This window comes from Plecotus auritus (genome assembly GCF_963455305.1).
Source record: "Plecotus auritus genome assembly, chromosome: 7".
In the NCBI taxonomy this organism is placed as follows: domain Eukaryota; kingdom Metazoa; phylum Chordata; class Mammalia; order Chiroptera; family Vespertilionidae; genus Plecotus; species Plecotus auritus.
Genome location: NC_137774.1, coordinates 165,828,862 through 165,851,994, shown reverse-complemented (window position 1 = coordinate 165,851,994; position 23,133 = coordinate 165,828,862). Strand labels below are relative to the sequence as shown.

At 40.1% G+C, this 23,133-nt stretch overlaps 1 protein-coding gene across 2 annotated transcripts in view; it reads right to left on the bottom strand.

Annotated features, from left to right (window-relative positions):
• Positions 1-23,133, bottom strand: part of SEMA5A (semaphorin 5A) — a 400,847-nt gene that overhangs the window by 228,214 nt on the left and 149,500 nt on the right. For both annotated transcript variants that reach the window (XM_080679990.1, XM_080679991.1), the window contains exon 3: positions 18,992-19,186. In XM_080679990.1, coding sequence (XP_080536116.1) covers positions 18,992-19,112 — 121 coding nt within the window. In that variant the 5' untranslated portion in view covers positions 19,113-19,186. The remainder of the gene's footprint in view (positions 1-18,991; positions 19,187-23,133) is intronic.

Below are 23,133 nucleotides of genomic sequence, written 5' to 3'. Positions count from 1 at the left end.
AGAGAAGATCTAGAAGCTCACATGGTTGCACTGGCTGAAAAGTAGCTCCAGCACTAGCACATGTTTTTGCTTGGCTTGAAGTCTTAGAGTTGTTGCTGCATAACAAAATTACACATCCCTTGGGAGCTATCTTTCTCTCTGTAGGAGTGTGAAATTCTTGGCGATATCAATGGAAGCATCACACAGGTATGGAGGCAGAGGAATCCCAGAGTGTTTGAGAATTACAAAATGAACCGCAGAGCAGACAGAATATTCTGCAACTATACACCCCAGCCCCTGCCCAGCAACAGTTACATGGTTCTGGCTAGGAGATACAGATCTGCAAAGAATCCCTTGCTCAGTTGCAACAAAAGCAACTGTTAATTCATGCAATGAGGTGACTGAATCAAAAAATAAAATAAAACAAAAAGGCATCTCAAGTGGCCAGGAAGAAAATGGGGTATATGGAAGTAGACCGGGCATGAGGCAACAAGATATAGCAAAGAAAAACATAATATTTCATTGGTTGCTTAAAGAAGAAGATAGCTAAAAAAAATCCTGGGTGCTCAGGTTTGGCTCAGGGGAAAGTGAAGTCCTAAATAAGAATGGTAATGATAAACACATGCAAAGTTCACTGTAATCTTTCCATTTTTACTCTCACTGCTGCAAACATTAAATTTTCTCATAGCAGCCATCTTTAACAACCAATCCTGTCAATTTATTATTTCCATATGTTCTTCCCTTCCCCGCCCCCAAATTCTAATCATTGGCCTCAAGAATTTTCAAAAGCTGAATTAAATCAGAGAAAACATTGAGCAATTTTGTGCAGACCCACCTTTGAGATTGAAGAATTTGTATCTTATAAATGCTGTGAATACAACATTGGGCCCTTAATACAAATGTATTTTATAGCCTTGCATGAAATTCCTACTACATATCTATATTAGTCAGGTTTCACGGGTCTACATAAATTTTTTTCATATAAAATTTTCATTGGAGGCAAGTTACTTATAGTCACAAAAGCATCCTGATAGAATTTTAAAGCTTCTCCATTGAGAGATAGCTTGTCTTTATCATGCCCCTTGAGGGGAAGGAAAGCTTAAGAGATTTCAAATAGTTTATCAACATCAACCACTAGTAGTTAATCAGACCAAAGATAAAATGAGATTAAAATGAAGAGTGGATTCTTTTATGCCAGCTTTCATATTGCATAATTATGACTTCTACAATTTTATGGCATGAGTTCCTTAAAATGGGAACATACTCAACCATCTTCAAAGACCATCAAATTCCCATTGCCCATATCAGGACACACAAAAAGGTCCCAGCAGATCTTTCTATTCTCTCAACTTTTTCATGGATCGTCTTTCAAATTTCAAGTCATTAAAAAAAAAAAATTAATGAGAAAATGCAGAAACGAGAAATTCTTGCACTTCTTTATTGTATCTCAGATTTGTTTGGGAATACAAAATCTGCTAGGGCAGCGATTCTCAACCTTTTCATCTCATGGCACACATAAACTACTAACATTCTGTGGAAAACCATGAAATTATCATACTTTCTGCCCATTTTACAAAAAATGGGTATAATTTTGATTATTTACACCAATGGCTATTGTTGTATTGGCTGTTTTTTTAATGTGACAATCAGGTATCGCATGTTTTAAAAATTCTTGCAGCACACCAGTTGAAAATCACAGTGCTAGGGTAAGTTTCCTGTTTCTTACCAACAGAGGATCGACTCAGCGTTTCAATTAAAAAGAGTATTTTTGAATATTCATTATTTAGAAAGAGACACAAGATAGAGTAGACATTGTTTATCAACCAGAGTTTTGGAATGACAGAGGACAGACATATTCCATGGAGCAGATAGGAAACAGAAACAGATTTATGAATATTCATGGGGCACATACACCAGAACCAATTACACAGCTGTGGAGACAAGCTTTGCTGCCCACCAGTCTTCTTTGCCAACGGAACCTGATTTTGTTAAACAGCAGCACTAGGACAAGACTAAGGTGAGTGAGGTCCTCACCTTGAGTGTCAAATTTAAGAGGGTGCACCTCCCAAAAACCTTACCTATCCAAATACCTTAATGCAATGTTTTTAAAAGTCTACATTTATGACTTATAAAATCCCTAATGAACAAACTACCCACATTTTTAATAAAGACATTAGAAATCCAATAGGGCTTGACAGGAGACTGCACTGATCGGATCCTGATTTAAAACCCAGATAGTTTGTTCAGTATGATTTTTTTTGTCATGAATATTGACTTTTTTAATATTGCATTAATATGTTATTTATTTTTATCACTAAATTTTTGGGTGCCTCCTAAATATTGCACTGAAAATTGGGTCCTCGCCTCACCCTAGTTCCCGGCCGACTGGACTCAGGGGTTCAGTTATGATTTTCTCCATTCCCATTTGGCAGACACTTCCTTTCCCCCTGTACCTAGAGTCAGTCACGTGACACAGGGCTGGCTACGTGCACGTATAAACAACTGTGCACATGAAAGATTCTCCTATGTTGTTGATTTCTGACATAAAACAGACGAGTAGAGAAGTTGGGTATCCTCCAACCTCCTCTGCTGCCTGCCTTTCAATGCTGCCAGCAGCCATCCCAATGTGAAATAAACACAGAAAGCAAAAGCCAGTTCCATGAGGATGATCGAGCAAAATGAGGGAGCTGGGGCCTTGCTGACACTTCTGATCCAGCCCTGGAGAGACTTTACTTCTAGTTAGAGAACAGTAAGTCTCCTTATGACTTAAGCCACTAAACGTCAGTTATCTGTTACTTGAAGCCCAGATATTTCTAATTGATATTTTAAGCCTAATAGTCAGGCAGCTTTCAGAGTAAGTTTCTAAATCCCACTGCATTGATAACTTAAAATAGATCTTAATATTTCATCTCCGAATTGTTTCCTTCTAGATAGCAAGAAAAAGTGCTAAATCTAAAGTAGAATATGATTCTAAACTCTTTATATGTTAGTTAACTATGGAAATGTATGAAAATGAAAAATCAAACCATTCTTCATAAAACTATTAATTTTCCTATTAAATAAACATTTGTGATACAAATGTTGTCAATGTCAACAATGTCAATACCATCTCAATTTCTATTTTGTTCTTTAATACAGAATCTGACTGTGTTATTGTCTAAGGGTTAAAGAGAGAAGGGAGTTTTCTCTAAGAGATAAAGAATATCCCAAATGCCTCATAGGCTACCTTATTAGCCTAGTTTAAAGAGCAATAGAATGATCACTGTGGTAAAACCTTTCATATAAAAACCCAATTATGCCTATTTTTCACTTAAGGAAATTGAAACCAACCAGAAAAACAATAAGAGATTTTCTTTACATCAGTGAGGTAATTAATAGCAGAAGTATAAAAATCACTTCTAGGAAAAATTTTTCTTTTCCAAGGCCAGTTTTCTTAAAACATGAACCATGATGGTTTCCAAAAGAAGACTCCAATATCACGCCAGGATATAACAGCCTTCGCACAGGCGCGCGCGCGCGCGCACACACACACACACACACACACACACACACACACACACACAGCAGCCTAGGCCAATATTTTTATATATAATGCTAGAAGCCAAAAGTCCATACCTGAGCTTTCAAAATGATAGTCACCAACAATAATAGATGACTATTTAATTTTAATTAAGGCAAATTGAAAATTCATTACTTCAGTTGCACTAGCAACATTTAAGTGCTCAGCAGCTGCACATGCTAACACGACCATATTTGCCAGCAGAGAGTTTGAGCATTTCCATCATCACAGGAAGTTCTATTAGACTGCTTTGTACCAGTAGGTCCTCTTACTGCCCCATTTCTAATTGCAGGAGTGAGAAGAGGTAAAAGACCACCTGCAGAAAATCAGCCCTGAAAGGAAAAAAGGAGAGTTGTACACATTACAACCAAAGGTACTGTGGCTAAATGAATGCCCCTCCCATTTCCTCCCTATGCTTACTGTTACCTCTTTCATAAAATGTATTTTTATGGAATATATTGGGGTAACACTGGTTAATAAAATTATATAGGTTTCAGGAGTACAATTCTATAATACATCATCGGTATATTGTAACGTGTATTCACCACCCCGAGTCAAGTCTCCTTCCAAGTAACCTACAAATCAGCAATGCTCGGATGTGATGACATGTCTCAAAGCACATATAAGTCAGAAATATTTTCCTCCAAAGATTACCCATGGGCCAGGACAATGTTTAAAGAAGAAACTTTCTATATAAATTATCTCTCTAATAACATCGTTATCCTAAATTATTAGGTTTTTTTTATCTTTTAAAACAACTTTGGGGGAAAACTTTACTGATTAAATAGTTTATGTGGTGGGTTTCCATCCTAGACCTGAATATTTTGAATTTTAGGTAGCCTTTCTGACACACACAGAGTTACACATTTTATTAAATGTTGCATAACATGTTGTTCATAATTAACTTTCCCATTGTAAAGCTGTCACATTATGCTTGGCCTCAGTGCTAAGGAAACGGCACAGCGTTTTGACAAACTCGGGCTGCTTCGAAAGCAATCTGATTACCGGATCTTACATTCTTGGCAAGTCACTGCTTCTCCTCTACAGTTGGAACTTATACAATTTTTAAAATTAGGTTAATTTAGACACAATAACATTTACCAATGTAAATTCAACAACTTTTAACAAATGTATAAACCCTGTCACCACCTCCTCAATGATGACATAAAAATTTGTATTAACTTATATGTTCTCTCACAAACCTTTGCAGTGAAATTTTTCTATTACCCTGTAACCAGGAAACCATTGATAGGTATTCTGTTGCTTTAGTTTTTTCTTCTATAAAATTTCACATAAGATAATAATACATAATATGTAGTCTCTTGTATCTAAAATTTTCCACTTAGCATAATATTTTGAAGATTCATCCAGGTTGGGTTTTTTTATTGTATTTTCCATTTTACATAATTAATTTGTCCACTCCCATTGATGGATCTTTGAATTTTCCATATTGGTTGGTATAAATAAAACTGCTGTAAACTTTTGAGCACAAATCTTTCTGTAGACCCTATTTAACATTTCATTATCCTTGAGCAAATACCTATGAGTGGGTTTGCAGGTATTTAGGGTAAGTGTATGTGTAACTTCTGATGAAACTATGTTTTTGAAAGTGGCTGCACCATCATAAATTAATAACAGCAAAGCATGAGGTCCAGTCCCTCTACCCTCTCGCCAATGCTTAGTATTATCAGTCTTTTTAATTTCAGTCACTCTGCTGCATGTATAGAGGTATCTCACTATGGTTGTCAATTGTATTTTGTAAACTATAAATTTCTAGTCCATTTTTTTAAAATTTGGATTACTTATTTTCTTAAGTTGTAAGAATTTATTTATATACTAGAGGCCCGGTGCACGAAATTCATGAACCGGAGGGTAGGGGGTAGGGGGTGAGGTTGGGGGGTGGGGGGGTGGTCCCTCAGCCCAGCCTGCACCCTCTCCAATCTGGGACCCCTCGAGGGATGTCCAGCTGCCCATTTAGGCCCGATCCCACAGGGCAGTCGGACATCCCTCTCACAATCCAGGACTGCTGGCTCCCAACTGCTCGCCTGCCTGCCTTCCTGATTGCCCCTAACCGCTACTGCCTGCCAGCCTGATCACCACCTAACCACTCCCCTGCCAGCCTGATTGATGCCTAACTGCTCCCCTGCCAGCCTGTTTGCCCCTAACTCCCCTCCCCTGCAGGCCTGGTCACCCCTAACTGCCCTCCCCTGCAGGCCTGGTACCCCCCAACTGCTCTCCCCTGCAGGCCTGGGTCCTCCCCAACTGCCCTTCACTGCAGGCCCGGTCACCCCCAACTTCCCTCCTCTGCCGGCCTGGTTACCCCTAACTGCCCTCCTCTGCAGGCTTGATTGCCCCCAACTGCCCTCCCTTGCAGACCTGGTCCCTCCCAACTGCCCTCCCCTGCTGGCCATCTTGTGGCGGCCATCTTGTGTCCACATGGGGGCAGGATCTTTGACCACATGGGGGCAGCCATCTTGTGTGCTAGAGTAATGGTCAATCTGCATATTACTCTTTTATTAGATAGGATAGAGGTCTGGTGCACGGGTGGGGGCCAGCTGGTTTGTCCTGAAGAGTGTCCTGGATCAGGGTGGGGGTTCCCTTGGGGCGTGGGGCGGCCTGGTCGAGGGGCCTATGGTGGTTTGCAGGCCAGACACGCCCCCCGGCGACCCAAGAGGAGGCCCTGGTATCTGGGATTTATTTATCTTCTACAATTGAAACTTTGTAGCCTGGAGTGGAGCCAAGTCTTCTACTCTCTCCGTAGCGGCAGCCATTTCTGTTGGGATTTATGTATCTTCTATAATTGAAACTTTGTAGCCTTAAGCAGAGGCCAAAGCAGGCCAGGGCTGCAGAAGCTTGGCTTCCTCCATCGCCAGGGGCAACCCTAGCCTCCTGCTCTCTCCAGCTCCGTGGCTGCCGCCATTTCTGTTGGGATTTATTTATCTTCTATAATTGAAACTTTGTAGCCTGGAGTGGAGGCCTAGGCTGGTAAGGGCAGGCGGAAAGCTTGGCTTCCTCCATTGCTGGGGAAACCCAAGCCTCCCTACTGCTCTCTGTGGCCGCAGCCATTTGGTTGGGTTTATTTGCATATTTGCTCCTGATTGGCTAGTGGGCGTGGCTTGTGGCCATGGCTTGTGGGTGTAGCAGAGGTACGGTCAATTTGCATATTACTCTTTTATTAGATAGGATGTAGACATACGACCTTTAGTAGACACAGGTCTTGTAAATATTTTCACATAGCATCTGGCTTGCATTTCCAGGTATTCAATGGCGTCTTTGAATAGCAAAGGTTTTTAATTTTGCTGTGGTCAAATTTCAGATTTTCTTTTATGTGCTTTTTGTGTCTTTGCCTAATCTAAGGTCACAGAAAAATTTTTCACAGATTTTCTTCTAGAGGTTTTATAAATTTAGTTCTTTAGGTCTATGATCCATTTCAGTTAATTTTGCCATAGAAGTGTCCAATTTCTCCAGTACTGTTTGTTGAAAGAGCTATCATTTCCTCAATGAATTACCATGGCCACTTTGTTTAAAATTAACCGACAATATTTGTGGGGGTTCCAGTTCTGGTCTCTGATTTCTGTTCCATTGATTTATATATTTATTCTTATGGAAACACCACATTATCTTGAAGTCAGGTGCTCGAAAGTATTCTAAGCTTGATCATCTTAAAATATTTTCAGTTTTTCTAAATATTTTGCATTTCCATATAAGTTTTAAAAACAGCTTTTCAATTTATATAATAGAAGAACAGTAAAATTTTGGTTGGATTTGTTACAAATCTATAGATTGCAATTCATGTGTTATAGCTGCAATACATATGGTACAAATTGATATCTTAAGACTGAATCTTCTGACTTATAAATATTTGTCGTTTGTTTAGGTCATTTTAATTTTCTTAGTAATGTTTTGCAGTTTTCAATGTTCAGCTACACATAACTTGTTAAATATATACTTATTTCATATCTATAATACTACTGTAAAGGATACAATTTAATTTCAATTTCTAATTATTAGTTGATAATATATCATAATGCAACAATATTTTATATTCACTACATATGTTGAAATCATGAGAAATTCACTTGTTAGCTTTGATACTTCTTTTAAAAAATTTAATTAGAATGTCCCATATAGATAATCTCATTTGCCAAGAAAAGTTGCAATTCTTCCTTTCCAATCTGTATGCCATCTATTTGTTTATCATATTACTTTTATTAAAATATATAAATATATTTTATTACTTTTAATAAAATAAATATTAAAAATTATTTATCTATTATTACATTTCAGAGTGGCTAGCACAATGATAATTAAAATCACTCATTGGTTAAGTATCATGTTAGATTTAGATTTATTAAGATGACTATTGTCATGTTGTGGCAATACATTTAACTCCTAGTTTTCATCCTGAATATGTGCTGAAATTTATCAAATGACTTTTTTACTCTAAGTAAAAAAGTATTTTTACTATATGTAAATAAATATTTTTAAAGTATAGTTAATACATTCATTTACATTAATTGATTTTTAAATGTTAAACCTTTGAAATCCCATGCAATGTTGCATTTTGGGAATAAAGATCAGTTGGACACAATATATTATCCTTTTTTAAAAATTGCTGAATTCAACTGATAAAATTTTATTAAGATGTTTTGTGTATATATGTATGAGATTTACTGGTCTGTAGTTTTATATTTTGGAATGTCTTATCTGGCACAAAACTCAAAAATGCAAATGAGAATGACAATTTTCAGTTACCTTCTGAGAGCTACGAGAAGCAGGTTGCTAGCCATTCCTGGCGTCAGGATCTGGTCTCATAGATTTCAGTCAATAGAATGTGTAGTCTACCTCACATGTGCCCAGGGTGCTACTGAGGTGGGAATGGTCACCTTGTTTTACTGCAACTTGTCACACGGTGGATTGGAGGGATCTGTTCATTTTGGCAGTTAGCACACAACATCCATGAGCTCTTGATTATGAATGAGTACGCCTCCTGCCTCATGCAAGACATATGTGCTCAGGCTTTCTGAAGTCCACCCCTGAGCCACATGAGGGAAATGGGAAAGCAAAGAGAAATCAGACATAACTGCTCTGAGAGCCCTTCTTCACTCAGTAATAAAAGACCTCCCAGAAAATTAAAAGTTAAGGTATTGATTATATTTGTAGACAAACTAGATTAGATTTAAGAACCTCACTGGATTCTTTTCTTTGTCACAATGATGACAGAAACATTTCAGCACTGTTGTCTGCTAGAGTTGGCCTAATGTTTTGTCTCTCAGATGTAGCCATGGCTGCTTATCTTGCCTTCATACTAGAACACAAGAGGTTATAAGTCCAAGAAAAATACTGCATAACTAAAACTTTACACTCCATACATTTAATCTCAACTCTTCATTCATGCATAAAGGACAAGATTTTTATCTACCTTCAGTGTGACAAACAGATAAATTAGTCATTTAATGCTTAGAAAGGCTATGATATGCTTAAAGATGAATAAAACACAGTAACATACTACTTGAGGCCAAATGAAATGAAGGTTTTAAATCAGAATTCTGACACTAACTTTGCAAAATCGTATTCCCAGTTTTAAGGCAATCGCATTGAACTACTTCGCTTATAAAGTATTCCATTTGTACTCTTAAAATAATAAAAACTATTTCCCAAGACAAATCAATCAAAACACAAAAATTTTATCTTAGGATAAAATATAGATGTTCACTCATAAATTATTTCACTAGTGGCACTAGAACACAAAAGTAATACAAAATTTATTGTTAATTCTCAAAACTAAATAAATCACTTTCAGAACCTAATCATTATTTATAAAAAAAACATACAACAGGGACCATCTCAGGGTCTCATCAGTCAAAAGATCAATAACATCAACAAACTACAATGCAGGTATTGGAACCAGTTTATTTAATGAATCACTCATAGAGATGTTAGAAGAAAATGCAGTGTAGAACCACTAACACCTCTATGCATTTTTAAATAATCATGATATACCTACATTATAGAATTGGAAAGTGGTATCTTTTTTAATATTCCATTTTTTCTCAGAGAGCAAACTAGCAACAGACTTAAAAATAAAAAATGTATTCCCAACTGCCATTTTCAGTGTCAAAGGCAGGCAGTGTGCTTGTACTTTAGTTGCTTCACTTGCAAACTGGTTCGAATATTTTGCCCAATATGATTTTGACATTACTTTACAGTATATGAAATATTCATGTATGCATAACAAAAATATTTATGGAACAATGGACTTTTTAGGGATCCAAATAACACTTTCTTCCACAAGTAAACTCACAGGAAAAGAACACATCTCCTGTTAATGAAATTAAGGAGAATCACACTTGGTTTACGTAAATTTTAGTTTTTACAGAGAAAAGCATTGAGTTCAAGAGAGTTTTCTACAATTGGTATTGACTTGTTAAACTTGTTAAACATACAGATTCATATGAAAATATTAAAGTGAAATAGTAAAATCAATTTCATGCCGTCTATTTTTAATTAAAATAAATTTCCTAATTCTTCCTTGGAGAAAGTAGGCCACTGTCATTCAGTCATGTCCATGTGTGATTTACAAAAGTTGAGTGGCAGCTCTGAGAACAGGTGAACAGGGAGAAACACTAGAAACAATTTTAATCCATACTGGAAGACTGAACTTCCATACTGGAAGACTGAACTCTTACAGGGACTCAAGAAATCAACTACTACAGCTCCTGTTGTAATGATGAGGGTCCCAGAAACCAGAGAAGAGGAGAAATCCAACCAGAGCCAGACATCACATGACTGTCTGGGGCATTAGACACCAGACAGCCAAAACTCGGAAGAAAATGCAGTACCATGGGACGTACATGTTAACTGTGGGACATTCATGGGCCACAGGACATATATGGAGCCATAGGACAGGTATGGAGCCATGGGGCTTGCATGGGGCCATGGGACATGTATGGGGCCATGGCACAGAAATGGTTCCTTGGGTCTGCTTCCAGCATCTCCATCCTTGTTTTCTAAAAGGTTAGTTGCCCTAGCTGATTTGGCTCAGTGGATAGAGCATCGGCCTGCAGACTGAAGAGTCCTGGGTTCAATTCCAGTCAAGGGGACATGCCCAGGTTGTGAGCTCGATCCCCACTAGGGTGTATGCAGAAGGCAGCCGATCAATGATTCTCTCTCATCATTGATGTTTCTCTCTCTCTCTCTCCCCCTCTCTTTTCCTCTCTGAAATCAATAAAAAAATATATATATATTTTTAAAAAAAGAAATGCATTTTAAAAATTCAAATAAAAGGTTAGTTCACTGTGCCTCCAAGGGTAACTGATGTTGCCCAAGTTACACCCTGTATAGTCCAAAGTGCAGCAGGTAGTAGGCCAAGCAATGCCAGTGCTCCAGGGACTGTGAGCAAGACAAGAGAAAATAGGAAGAGGCAGGGCAAAGGGCAGGTTGGCAGTTAGCAGAGCAAAAGGAAATGGGTATGTGGCTACTTTGCAAACAGGTAGAAGACAGCCTCTCAGAGGTGGGAGAGGCTGGGGGTCCCCAGAAGTTAATTCGCAAAAGAGTCAACGGAGAGGTACAAAACATGTCATATATTTTTATTGTCAACATTAACAAATAAATGCTTTTACCACAGACATGAACACTGTGAAATATAATTACGTCATTCAAAAGAAAAATAGAAGATCCATAAAAAATAATCATTAATCCTGTGGAATCAGACTAGAACCCCAAGTTTAAGATTCTGTGCAGGACCCTTTCAGTCATGATTCTTTCAATAACTTTTGACTCCATGTGGGGATAAAGGCAACTGTTCAAATTCAAGGGACAAGTGCCCTAGCCTAGTCCTGCCCAGTGACGGCCCAAGCTAGCATACACATTTTGATCCCTTCAGATGCCCTTCCTAAGATCTGGGGTCAACTGTTGCTAATCCTTTATCAAGTGTCCATATAGCTGTCTTAATTAAGTTCCAAAAATGATTCTCAGGCCAATCAATGATCCCTATGTAGGAAGACACTCAACAAGAACACCAAGGAATCAGAGATAAAGATCTCAGGGGCCTAAAACTGGAATTAATCTTAATCATGCCCTGCCTGATTCTGCAGGCAGGAGTGATTTTAGGCATTCATACCAATTGCCACCAGCTAAGCCACTGAAGAAAAGGCTCCAAATTAGTCACGATATTAAGGCTCCAACACAAAGAAAGCCTGAGTGTGACATGACTCACCCCATCAGTGGCCTTCCTCCGTGCTTAACGTAAAATTGCTCCCCATAAACCAATTCCTGTAACTGCAGCCTGCTCTCGAAATAGCTGGGTTAAACTTTAATCAATAAACAAACAAAAGCAGAATATGGCATGGTCGCCTCAGCAAGCATTAAACATTTAAAACTCATTTCAGAGATGGTTATGAGACTCAGTAAGCATGCTGAGAAACATGCTGTCTTGAACGGTCCCTATATTTTTCCCCTCCTTACTGGAATAGACTTTTAAGCAAATGACAAGGACATAAGTGTGAATGGTTGTCTGTAATGGGCAGGGTGTTTCAGCAGCCCCTGCACACTCAGGGATACATATGCCAGAACATGCAGCCAGGGAGCAACCTTGCAAACCCAGCCAGCTGTTAGAGCGTGTTGAGCAATGAACTCTGGCAGACAAGAGAAGCCCGCAGAGGCTGGGGAAAATAGTCCTGCCACATCTTCTGCCTGGCCAGGTATGTCGGATCAAGACTCCCATGAAGGGAAGGGTTTGGGCAGGATGAAGAGGATAAAAGGGTTCAAATACATGGTGACTAGGCTCTGGGTGATGAGCTCACAATGCAATGTACAGATGCTGTATTAGAGAATTGGACACCCTATCTAATAAAGAGGGAATATGCTAATTGACCATCACTCCATCACAAAGATGGCTGCACCCACAGCTGAGGCCAAGTTCCCATAAGGAGCCTTAACGAGCAATCATCAGGGACAAGCACCCTCCCCCACCCCCTTGGCGCTTGACAGGGGACTTCAGGCCATGCCCCCCACCTGGCAGGCCTTGACAGGGGACCTTAGGCCACGCCCCCCACCAGGTGGGGCTTGACAGGGTATCTCAGGCCATGTCCCCCACCTGGTGGGGCTTGACGGAGGACCTCAAGGCATGCCCCCCGCCTGGGTCTGGGCTGGGGGACCTCAGGCCACTCCCCACATCCTGGCCAGGCCAGGGGACCTGAGGCTACACCCCCTGCCCAACAGGGCTTGACAAGGGTGGGACTGGCTGGGTCTGGATCTAGTCCAATGTGGGGGGCCGGCCAGGTGTGGGTCTCATGCGATTTTGAGGTGTATGTGGGTGGGCGGGGACTTGACTCTGGATCCCGTGGTGAGCCCCAGACTCTGACAGGAGGAAGGTTTTCATATACATTTTACTAATTTTCTTTCATCTCTGATACTTCTATTATAGAAAAAGGGCAAATAGCAAAATTAAATTATTTCCTCTAATTAATCCCCTTTTAATGTGCGCGAATTTCGTGCACCAGATCACTAGTATTTATATAATGTTATTAACCAATGTTATCACAATAGATTTAATTAAATTTTTAAAATTGAAATAAATAAAATGTTTAAAAAAGACTTCAATAAGATGTGCTTATGCCTGGCCAGCATGGCTCAGTGTTTGAGCATTGACCTATGAACCAGGAGGTTGCAGTTCAATTCCTGGTGTGGGGCATGCAGGAGTCAGCCGACCAATGATTTTGTCTCATCATAGGTGCTTCTATCTCTCTCTCTCTCTCTCCCTCTCCCTTCCTCTCTGAAATAAATAAAAACACATATTTTTTTAAAAAAAATTTTTTTAAATGTGCTTAGCCTAATTAAGACGTTGCTATAGCATCTGGTTCACTTCACCAATAGCCTCTGTGCAGAGTGCCTCCAGGGTTACCACACTAACTCATGATATTCTAAATGTACATGGAAATCAAGATCTTGAAAGTCAAGATGGTCCAGTCCTTCTTGTATTTCTCCCTTATCAGTATTTCATCCTACTTTCTCAAACCCTCTTGTGGAGTCGTGTGTTACAGAAAAGCGGCCATGTAGGTGATCAGTGGCCACCTGTTCAGCTGTAACTTGAGCCATTTCAAGGACAGACAGGGAATCTTTGGTCAAGTCTTATCCCTTGTTCAGAGAAGCACTTCCTTCCTAAAACCCCCGTACTCTTGGCCCTTGCCCTGCCTACTCCTTCTCAGCTAACATGGAGGTTCTCAGGAACTCCCTCCCCTTCCAGCCACCCCCACCCACTAACTTTCCTGCATCCTGGGTGCCTTGGCCACTTTCCCTCCAGCCTCACTGGAGGTGGAGTCTCTTCCTGTAAGCTAATCCCCCGCATCCTACTCCTCCTACAGCCCTGGACTTTGCCTAATCAATTATCTCCCCCTCTCTCTTCTCTCTTCAGCCTCTTGCATCACCTGGCTTCTTCCCATAGTCATTTAGGGATGCTTAAATAATGCTCTCTTAATAGCCATCCCCTGTCCTCGTGTCCCTGCTGGCTGAGACAATAATTCTCTCTTTTTATATTGATTTCTTCATCCCACATTTATCCCTCTGCTCATCGCCATCTAAGTTTTTCCTCCTGCACTGCCCTAAACCTTCTCTGATAAATGCTACTTGTTTTTGGTTGAATGGGGTCCTCCCAAAAGACTTATTGAAATCCTAATCTTGGATACCTGTGAATGTGGCCTTATTTAGAAATAGAGCCTCTGCAGAAGTAATCAGTTGCATTGAAGTCATGCTGGGTTAGGATGAGCCCTAGATGCAATATGATTGGTGTCATTATAAGAAGAGGAGAGGACAAAAAGACACACAGAGAGAAGGCCATGTGGCTACAGACTCAGAGACTGGAGTGATGAGTCTACATGTCAAGGAAGGTCAACGATTGCTAACAACCCTCAGAAGCTACAACGAGGAAAACAAGGATTCTTCCCTGGAGCCTTCAGAGAGAACATGGACCTCCCGACACCTGATTTCAGACTTCTAGCCTGCAGAACTGTACAAGAAGAGATCTCTGTTCCTTTAAGCCATCCAGTTTATAGTGTTTTGGTACAGCAGCACTAAGAAACTAATATACCATTGCTTTTCTTGGAACACAGGATTTTCAGTGCTAACCTAGGAAAGTCCCTGGCAAACCAGGGTGAGTTTCTCACTCTACCCTCTGGCCCACATCTTCCTTAACTCTCTGCATCACTGAATACTATGATGGCCACCTCCCTCTTGAAAAGTCCCCTGTACTTGGATCTCATGATGCCTTGTTCTCAACTAGATAATTCCTTCTGATGGCAGGTAAAAATTCAGCTTTCTCCATCTAAAATCATCACATTCCTCAAATCTGTTTCCCATTCTTTCTTCCATATGGGATAAACAGCCAAGAACTTGGGGATCATATTAAGTGCTTCCTTCTCCCTCATACACCAATTAAATCATCAACAAAATCCCCTGCAAACTCCTAGAATCCACCCACTTCTTCCCATTTCTACTACCGCTCCCTCAGCCCAGACTTACATTACTGCTCCCTCTGATCGGAGCAGCAGTCTCAGAATGGGCTGTCCCTGCCATCATGTTGCCACCCTCCAAGCTGAGTCTGTCCAGATAGCTGGGAGACTTCTTAAGATGTCTTCCAACACCTTGCATTATAAAGCCCCACTAACCACTTTAGCCTCACCTCCCTTTACATCCTCTCTAAAACTCAGACTAAGATTTCGTGACTCCCTGTACATGCCTTTTGCAGGACACTATTCTCCCCTCCCTTACTTCAGGACCAATGCACTTGTTCTCTCCCTGGAACATCTCCCCCTTCGTGAGATTCACACACACCTGCTTACCATCGTCTGTGACTGAGTTCTGGCATCACCTCATGCTAGGAAGCTTCCTTAATCACACTCCTTCAGACGGGCTGTCTAGGTCAGATGCCCCTCTGCTAGGCTCCCATAGGCCCCAGCAATGATACCCAATAGGTCCCTTAATAGGATATAACACAATGGTACTTTTAGTTTATATTCCTAAAGGTATTCTAATATCTTAACACAGACTATGTTTTTTGCCTCTAGCTCCTCAATATTTAGCACAGACTCTCTTACATAATAGGTACCAATTAAATGTCTGTTGTACATTCACTCCTAATTAAGAATGTGCAAATTAAAATAAGCTGAGATGCCACTTATGAGCTATAAGATTGGCTCAAATCCAGAAGTCTAATAGTATACTTTGCGGGAAAAGCTGGTCGTAAACAGATACTCATATCCAGAGCAAAGAGAATGCAAAATGGCACAACCTTCATTAATGGAAATTGGGCAATATCTAGCAAACCACATGTGCATTTACCTTTTGACACAGCAATCCCAATTCTAGGAATGTCTCCCAATGGTACTATTGCAAAAATATTAAAAGTTGACTGCAGGAGGTGCTACTCATTTTAACAACCCATTAAATGGACTATTTTAATCACCCATTTTAATAGTCCATGATCACAAATGACAGAAAATAACCTATGTTCATCACATAGTAAGAGCTACGTGGCTACAAAAAGAAATTACATAAATCTATACTACTAGTGAGTGGCCTCCAGGATATATCATTATGTCAAAAAATGCTACATAGAGAAAAGTTTGTATGTATGCAAGCTTTTATCTAAGAAAGGAGGGCAAGAATATGTGTGTGTATACATATATGTTTGTATTAAAAAAGAAGCATGAACTTTAAACACTAAGTAAAATGTTAGCTAAAAGCAGAGACTAAACAGGTTGAGGAAAAGAGGAAGAAAAGCTAGTTTCCTTGAACATCCTTGTTTGATGGATTTGACTTTGAAGCAACACATAATAATGAGATGTAAATTTTAAAAATCTCTAAAAAACAAAAGCAAAATTCAACAAAACTAGTTGCATTTTGAGTTGGCATAACCATACAAGAGGAAATTATTTCAAGTGATTTCAAGGCAGTAATTCTGCTTTAATCTCCCAATGAAATGTATACGCTAACAACGAAAAGAAGAAAATCATCGTACAGGGTTTTCAGTAGTCAAAAATGATTCCAGTTGCATGAAACTGTTATTCCGAAACAGCTGAGTATCTATTCAGGAAAAGGCAAAGGAATAATTATATTGGCTGCAGAGACTCAGGATTCTGTGCACGGGAGAGAAAGATGTAGACAGAAGACAGAAGAGGTTTAGGAATACCGGACAGTCCAGAGGTGACTTGAAACTAACTGTCTAGAATATATATATGGTGCATTTTTTAAAAATGTTTTCCTCAGGTCAAAACACCTAACGGAGCACCTCCATGCAACATCAGCCAAAAATGGCAGGTTGTTGGGTCTACGGAAGGAAATGACTAAGAGGAGTCAGCAACATCTTGTTGTCCCAGAGAGTCAGCATGCTGTCAGAAGCAACATGGGTTGTGTCAAAAGAACTCAGGAGCCAAATTCAAGAGGCTCCCAGGGGCTTGAGATGTGATTTCACCATCTATAAGAACAAAAACTGTAACTGCTTCAAATAATATATCAAATATTACAACCATGTATTAATAATAACTCTAATAATCAGCCCTGGCTGGTGTGGCTCCATTGGTTGTAGCATCATCTCATGCACCAAAGGGTCTCGGGTTTGATTCCTGCTCAGGGCACATACCCAGGTTGTGAGTTTGATGCTTCGGTCGACAGATGTATCAGAGGCAAATGACCCATGTTTCTCTCTCTCTCTTTCTCTCCCTCCCTCCCCCCCCCCCCTCTCTCTCTCTCTCTCTCTCTCTCTCTCTCTCTCTCTCTCTCTCTCTCTTTCGTCAATTAAAAAATGTATCCTCTGGTGAGAATTAAAATCACCATAATCATCAAAATAAGAAAAATAAACAAAAAGCAAACATTACACCTTATTTGTCCTCTTTGGGTAATGCTAAAAAAACAACTCCCTAGTCTTAAAGAAACTGATTCAGCCATTCCTATATAAGGGGTACCCTCAGGATAATCAAATAAGATGGCGAAGAAAAGGTGTTTTGTATAGAAATATTCTTGCCATTAAATGAAGAAGAATGACAAGATGAGGAAATTCCAGGTTTGTACCCATGAATAAATCAGTAAATTTAGGCAGTGATCATCAATGACTGCTAACTTCATACCCAGTCATTATCTGCCTCCAATGGAAGTACACAGCACCATCCATGACAGAGTGGAGACAGAAAGATCTGAACTTGAATCTAAGCAGCCTTGATACTGCTACAAATTTACAGACATATGTAAGTCAGAAGGACATTTGAACAACACCAATGGGATGCATTTGGCAAAATCCACAAGGTGGGAAATTCTATACTACTAAGAACTTGGGAGTTTTTTTAAATAATTAATTTGCAAGGGGAGCAACAACAACAAACAGTAAACGATTAAAAGGACTCAAAAGATGCACCACCAATTGCAATATGTAAACTTCATTTAGATCTTGATTTAATCCCACTGTTACAAAAATGCATAAGCATCCATGAGACTCTCCGGGATCTCACAATACTCACCAAATGTCTGGTGACATTACAGAATTATTTTTTTGTTATTGTTTTTGTCTGTTTGATATGATAATGGTATTTTAAGTTCTCTATTTTGACAGTCAAACTGAAATATTAAAGATACAATTATATGATTTATTCAGTTTGCTTCAAAATAATTTGGTAGGTGTGGCATGAACTACAAGTGAGGATTTATTTTAAAAAAACAACATGTGGGCCATGAATTAATAAATACAGGATTTGGGTATTTCTTAAACTATTTTTTCTATTTTTGTCTATTTGAAATTGTTATGATACAAAGTTTAAAAAGTAATAAAACATAAAGCTATTGGATGGATTATTACAATACAATGACTGAATAAGTATGGTTCACTTGATAATATAACTGTGAGTTCGTTGAGGACAGGGATAAAGACATTTCATTTTCTTCCTGCATGCTGAGTGTCCGGGGTGAAAAGAACCCTAAATAAATTATCATTAATGAAAAAAAAACACATGAGTGGATACGCATAACAATTCATTAATCCCATGGATCCATAGAGGAACAGAGACAATTAAACCAATTCTGTCTGCCATGCAATGCCAGTTAGGAACACAAATCACATGTTTTATGGCAAGACTAAGGTTTTGTTGGGAAATGCTGAGCTGAGATTTTGTTTGTTTGTTTGTTTGTTTTCCTTGACTTTGGTGTTATGTCTGTGGGTCACATTCTTATCCCCTGGTTCAAAGGCCCAGGATGCTTCCAGCACCTTTTAACAGTGGTCTCAACACAGGGGCTTCTGTGAAAATTCTTGAGTTAGTGATCCGTTTCTGGACATGAAATTCTGGCGATGAAGGATTTCATATTTTTGCTCCTATTTTGAACAATGTCTAAAATAAGGGTAATGGAGCAACTGCTATCCTCTGTCACTGAGTGTGGAAAGTGCCGTGGCACTCAGACATGCCTGTCCCTTACCTTTATAGGAAATGACCGGGTGCTCCGCTCTCTGGCACTGAGAAGCGTCTGTCGCGGGCTGGGCCAGCCTCCACCAGCCCAGGCTGGAGAACAGCCATGCAATGACACAGGGGCCCTTCATGGTGGGAAGGAGGGCTCGGGCTCTGTGCTTGTCTTTAACCAGAAGCTCGTCCTCCCGTCATGTGGGAAAAGTGCCTGAAACACAAAGGAGAACACCTGGATGGAACACCGAGCTCAGGGGGTCTGGTGGTGGCCTTTTGGTAATGCCCTGTTACCACTACCTTAAAGGAAAGAAAAGAAAAAAGAGCTGAGAGCTTAGACAAGCAGACGTTTTTCTGGCTTATATGTCAGATACATGTGAGTGTGTGTGTGCCTCATTTAAGGACCTTTTTCCCTCGATAATTTTATGAGAGAACCCATTTTTTATAAAAGGAGAAGTGTTCAAGTTTAAGCTCCACGGAAACATCACGGTCACTTTCCATGGAATGCAGTTTAAGGGCTGTGATCATCAATTGGTTTTCCCTTGGAACATGCAAACACAGACGTATCTGTGGAAACCCTGAGAACCCTGCCCTTCCTTCTTAATATTCAAAAGACCCTATTTAATAAGGCCATAACCATTGTCACTGACTTATAAGCTGGTTATTAATGTGCTACCCGACTCTTAAAAACTGCCCATATTTAGTGAATTTATCCTTTGAAATGTACAGATGACCTGCAAAGTCTCTGGCTAGGGACCAAATATAAATCCAATGAAATCTATATTGAGCACCTACTGGGTGAGATGAAATTACTATACTGGGAGTGCTGATACTTGAAAGCCTATGAATAATTTAAAAGATGAATAAGCTTTAAAATAAGATAGGCTTGTAAAAATAACTATAATCCAAGTTGTTAAAAAGCCATAAAAAGAAGCAGGAATGCGGTGGGAGTTGAGAGTCCTCGTGCTATTTAGACAGATGAAGGGTGTATCCACAGAGGGGCTCACGTTTGAGTTTCATTTTGGAGGATAAAGAGGATTTCAACAGATGGAGATTTCTGTAAGTGCATTCCATGCCAAAGGAAGAGGATGAAAGGATGCCCTGAAGAGGCAAGAGGAAGGAGTAGGCAATGTGCTTTGGGAACAGTGTGCTATACTTGACCCAAACACCAGGGGATATAAAGGGAGATATAGTGGGAAGCAGCTTACAGAGTAGGTTGGGTTAAGGTTTGGAAGGCAAACTATACTAATGTCCAAGGTCTCTATATTTAGGCAACAAGCTACCATAGTATATTAATATTACATTAGATGAAATGTTAATAAAATTATTCTTACAACAGTGTAGTTGGGAAATTGGGTAGAAAGGAGAAGTTCATTTGAGGACACTGCAATTGCTCAGAAGAGAAATAAATGAAGCTGCAACTTCTAATGGTGTCAATGTGAATAAAAATTCAGGCAAACATTCAAAGTGACGGGTTAGCAAAAGTATGGCAAATTAAAGAAGGCTACAGATTATTTGAAATTCCACCTGTTAAGGTCAGGCTCTGACCCCTCTCTTGAATCTGGGTTGTCAATGTGACCATATGGCTCAACCAGATACAACAGAAGTGATGGTATGCTAGGTTCCAAGCCCAGCCCCTAATACTGCCAGTCTCTACTTCCTATCTCTTAGCACATGCTGTTTGGGCACTGAGACCCCAGGTAAGAAGTCCAGCTACCCTGAGCCTACCATGCTAGAGAGACACCTAGAGGAGCTCTAGTGATATTTCCCTCAGAGCCCAGTCTCCCAGCCCTCCCACCAAGGCACCTGACATGTGAGTAAATGTGGAAGCCACTGATGACTTCAGTAAGGATGAGAGCAAAGGAATCACCCAGGTGAGCCCTGTCCAAATTCCTAACCTGCCAAGTGTGAAATGAAATAAAATGATCATTGTTCTAATCTGCAAAATTTAGGGAAACAGAGAGTAAAGAGGCATGGATGGACTCAAGACAGAGAATATAAGAGACTGTGAAGATGGTAGTACCACTGTGTTTAATATGATAATCAATAGAAGAATTTTGTTTAGAGGAGAATATGATCATTTAGTTTTGTGCAAGTTGAGTTTAAGATGCTGAGAGAATACTTAAGGAAAAGAGCAGACTTGAAAATCCAGGCTGGGTGCTCATATAAAAAGAAGTCAGAGACTGCATACAATGTTTGGAAGGGTTTAAAATCATGGGAGTGGTTAAATTCACCAGGGGAAAGCATGAGGAGGGAAAAGGAGGAGCTAAAGTTTTGTGTTTGTTTAGAAGCTGCTAATTAAACAGTCATAACACAAAGATGAGAAGAAAATCAGAGATAGCTCACCAAGAGAAAATGGAGATCAAGTTAGATTAAAAAATATAACACTTTTTAAAAAGAGACCTGGTCAACTGCATCCCAATAAGTCAGGCCAACGCTTTAGTGAAAAGGCAGTCAATAATCAATTTGGGGGGACAGCCCGACCAGCATGGCTCAGTGGTTGAGCATGGACCTATGAACCAGGAGGTCAGGGCTTGATTTCCAGTCAGGGCACTTACTCAGGTTGCAGGCTCAATCCCCAGTAGGGGGTGGGGAGGAGAGGGGCATGTGCAGGGGGCAGTTGACCAATGATTCCTTCTCATCATTGATGTTTCCCTTTCCCTTCCTCTCTGGAATCAATAAAAAATATTTTTTAAAAATTGGGGGAACAGTTTCAGTAAAACAAGAGACAAAATCCATATGTCAAAGAACCAAAAAGGACTGGAGGGAGAAAAAGTGGGCTAGAACATGGATGGCTAACTTGAATGCCAGGTAAGCAAAGAACATTCAATGAAACCAGAGAAGCACTAAACAGTCAATGTTAGGAAAGGTTTAGTGTAAAGAAAACATCATGAACTGTGGCTTCTGAGAAGTGGTGAGTGGGAAGAGACTGTAGATTTAAGAGGGAGAGGAGATATCAAATAGAAGACCCCAAAAATGCAAAAGTGGGAAGCTATTAGGGTCCTTGTAACGGACGTGGTTATGAATGAAGAAAAGAGGCCTCATCCTCTAATGGAGTGTCCCCTGAATATATGGTGAGATTTCACAAATAAGACATAAATTTTAGGGGGCATCAAATTTCTCAGTCTCTATATTTTGATTCTCATTGACTCAATGCTCCCATTGATGAAAATGTACACATTGAGCAGAAGACGGTGGAGGGACTATAAATCATGACTAAGCTACAGTATGGCTTCTGTAGGAGTCAGGGACCCTGAGCATGAAGGTGGATGAAGGAATGCAGAGGAAAATTGGGAGCTGGGGGGTGAGGGTGGGGCACCTGTCCAACGGGGCCACCACCCCTGCCTAGACACGGTGCGCCCTATTGGACAATGAAGGCACAGGAGTTATTTTTTTTTCCTGGGTTATAAAATTAAAAGATGATTAATTTCACTCTTAGAAAAGATATCATAGTCTGAAAAACTGGGCAAGGCTCAGAATGCCAGTCTAGAGGTAACCACATGAAATAGCCCTCCTTTTCTTATTCTTCTGACCTGAGACTTAACACAGGAAAATTCATCAGATGACATAACATAGAGTAACACTTGTTAGAGTGGCTTCAGATGTAATTTTGTTCTGTTCAGAGCAAGGGCATTTGAAGCACCCTCACTAGGCCCCTGAAGATAGATTATCACTGATCATGTCAAAACAAATCAGCAATGATAAAATAATGCAGGAAGGCTAGTGAAAGTACCAGTAAACCCTCAGAAAGTGCTAGCTCTGTGGCAGGCATGACACCACACATTCACACTGTGCCTGGCACCCAACGGGCACCCAGAGCAGTACCTCTGACACATTCTCTCTCACTGGGCAACACTCCATCGGAGATGGATGGGCCACTGCCTCAGCCTGACCTCCCAGCCTGAGTTCAAGTCAACTAGAGACTACGAGCAAATTTTTCTCTTGCACATGATTTTTCAATGTGTCAGGCCCACACCAACACAGACTCCCCTGTGCTACCTATGAAATGAGTTCCACTGAACAACTGTCCATTGAAACTGTCTAACGTCAACAGCCATGACCTTCTCACCTCAGTGCCAGCATCTTTGCCTCCTGAAGGAAAGGTGGAGAAAAATAGCACAAGTGCCTGGATGTGGAAAGGGACCATTAGAGAAGGAGGAG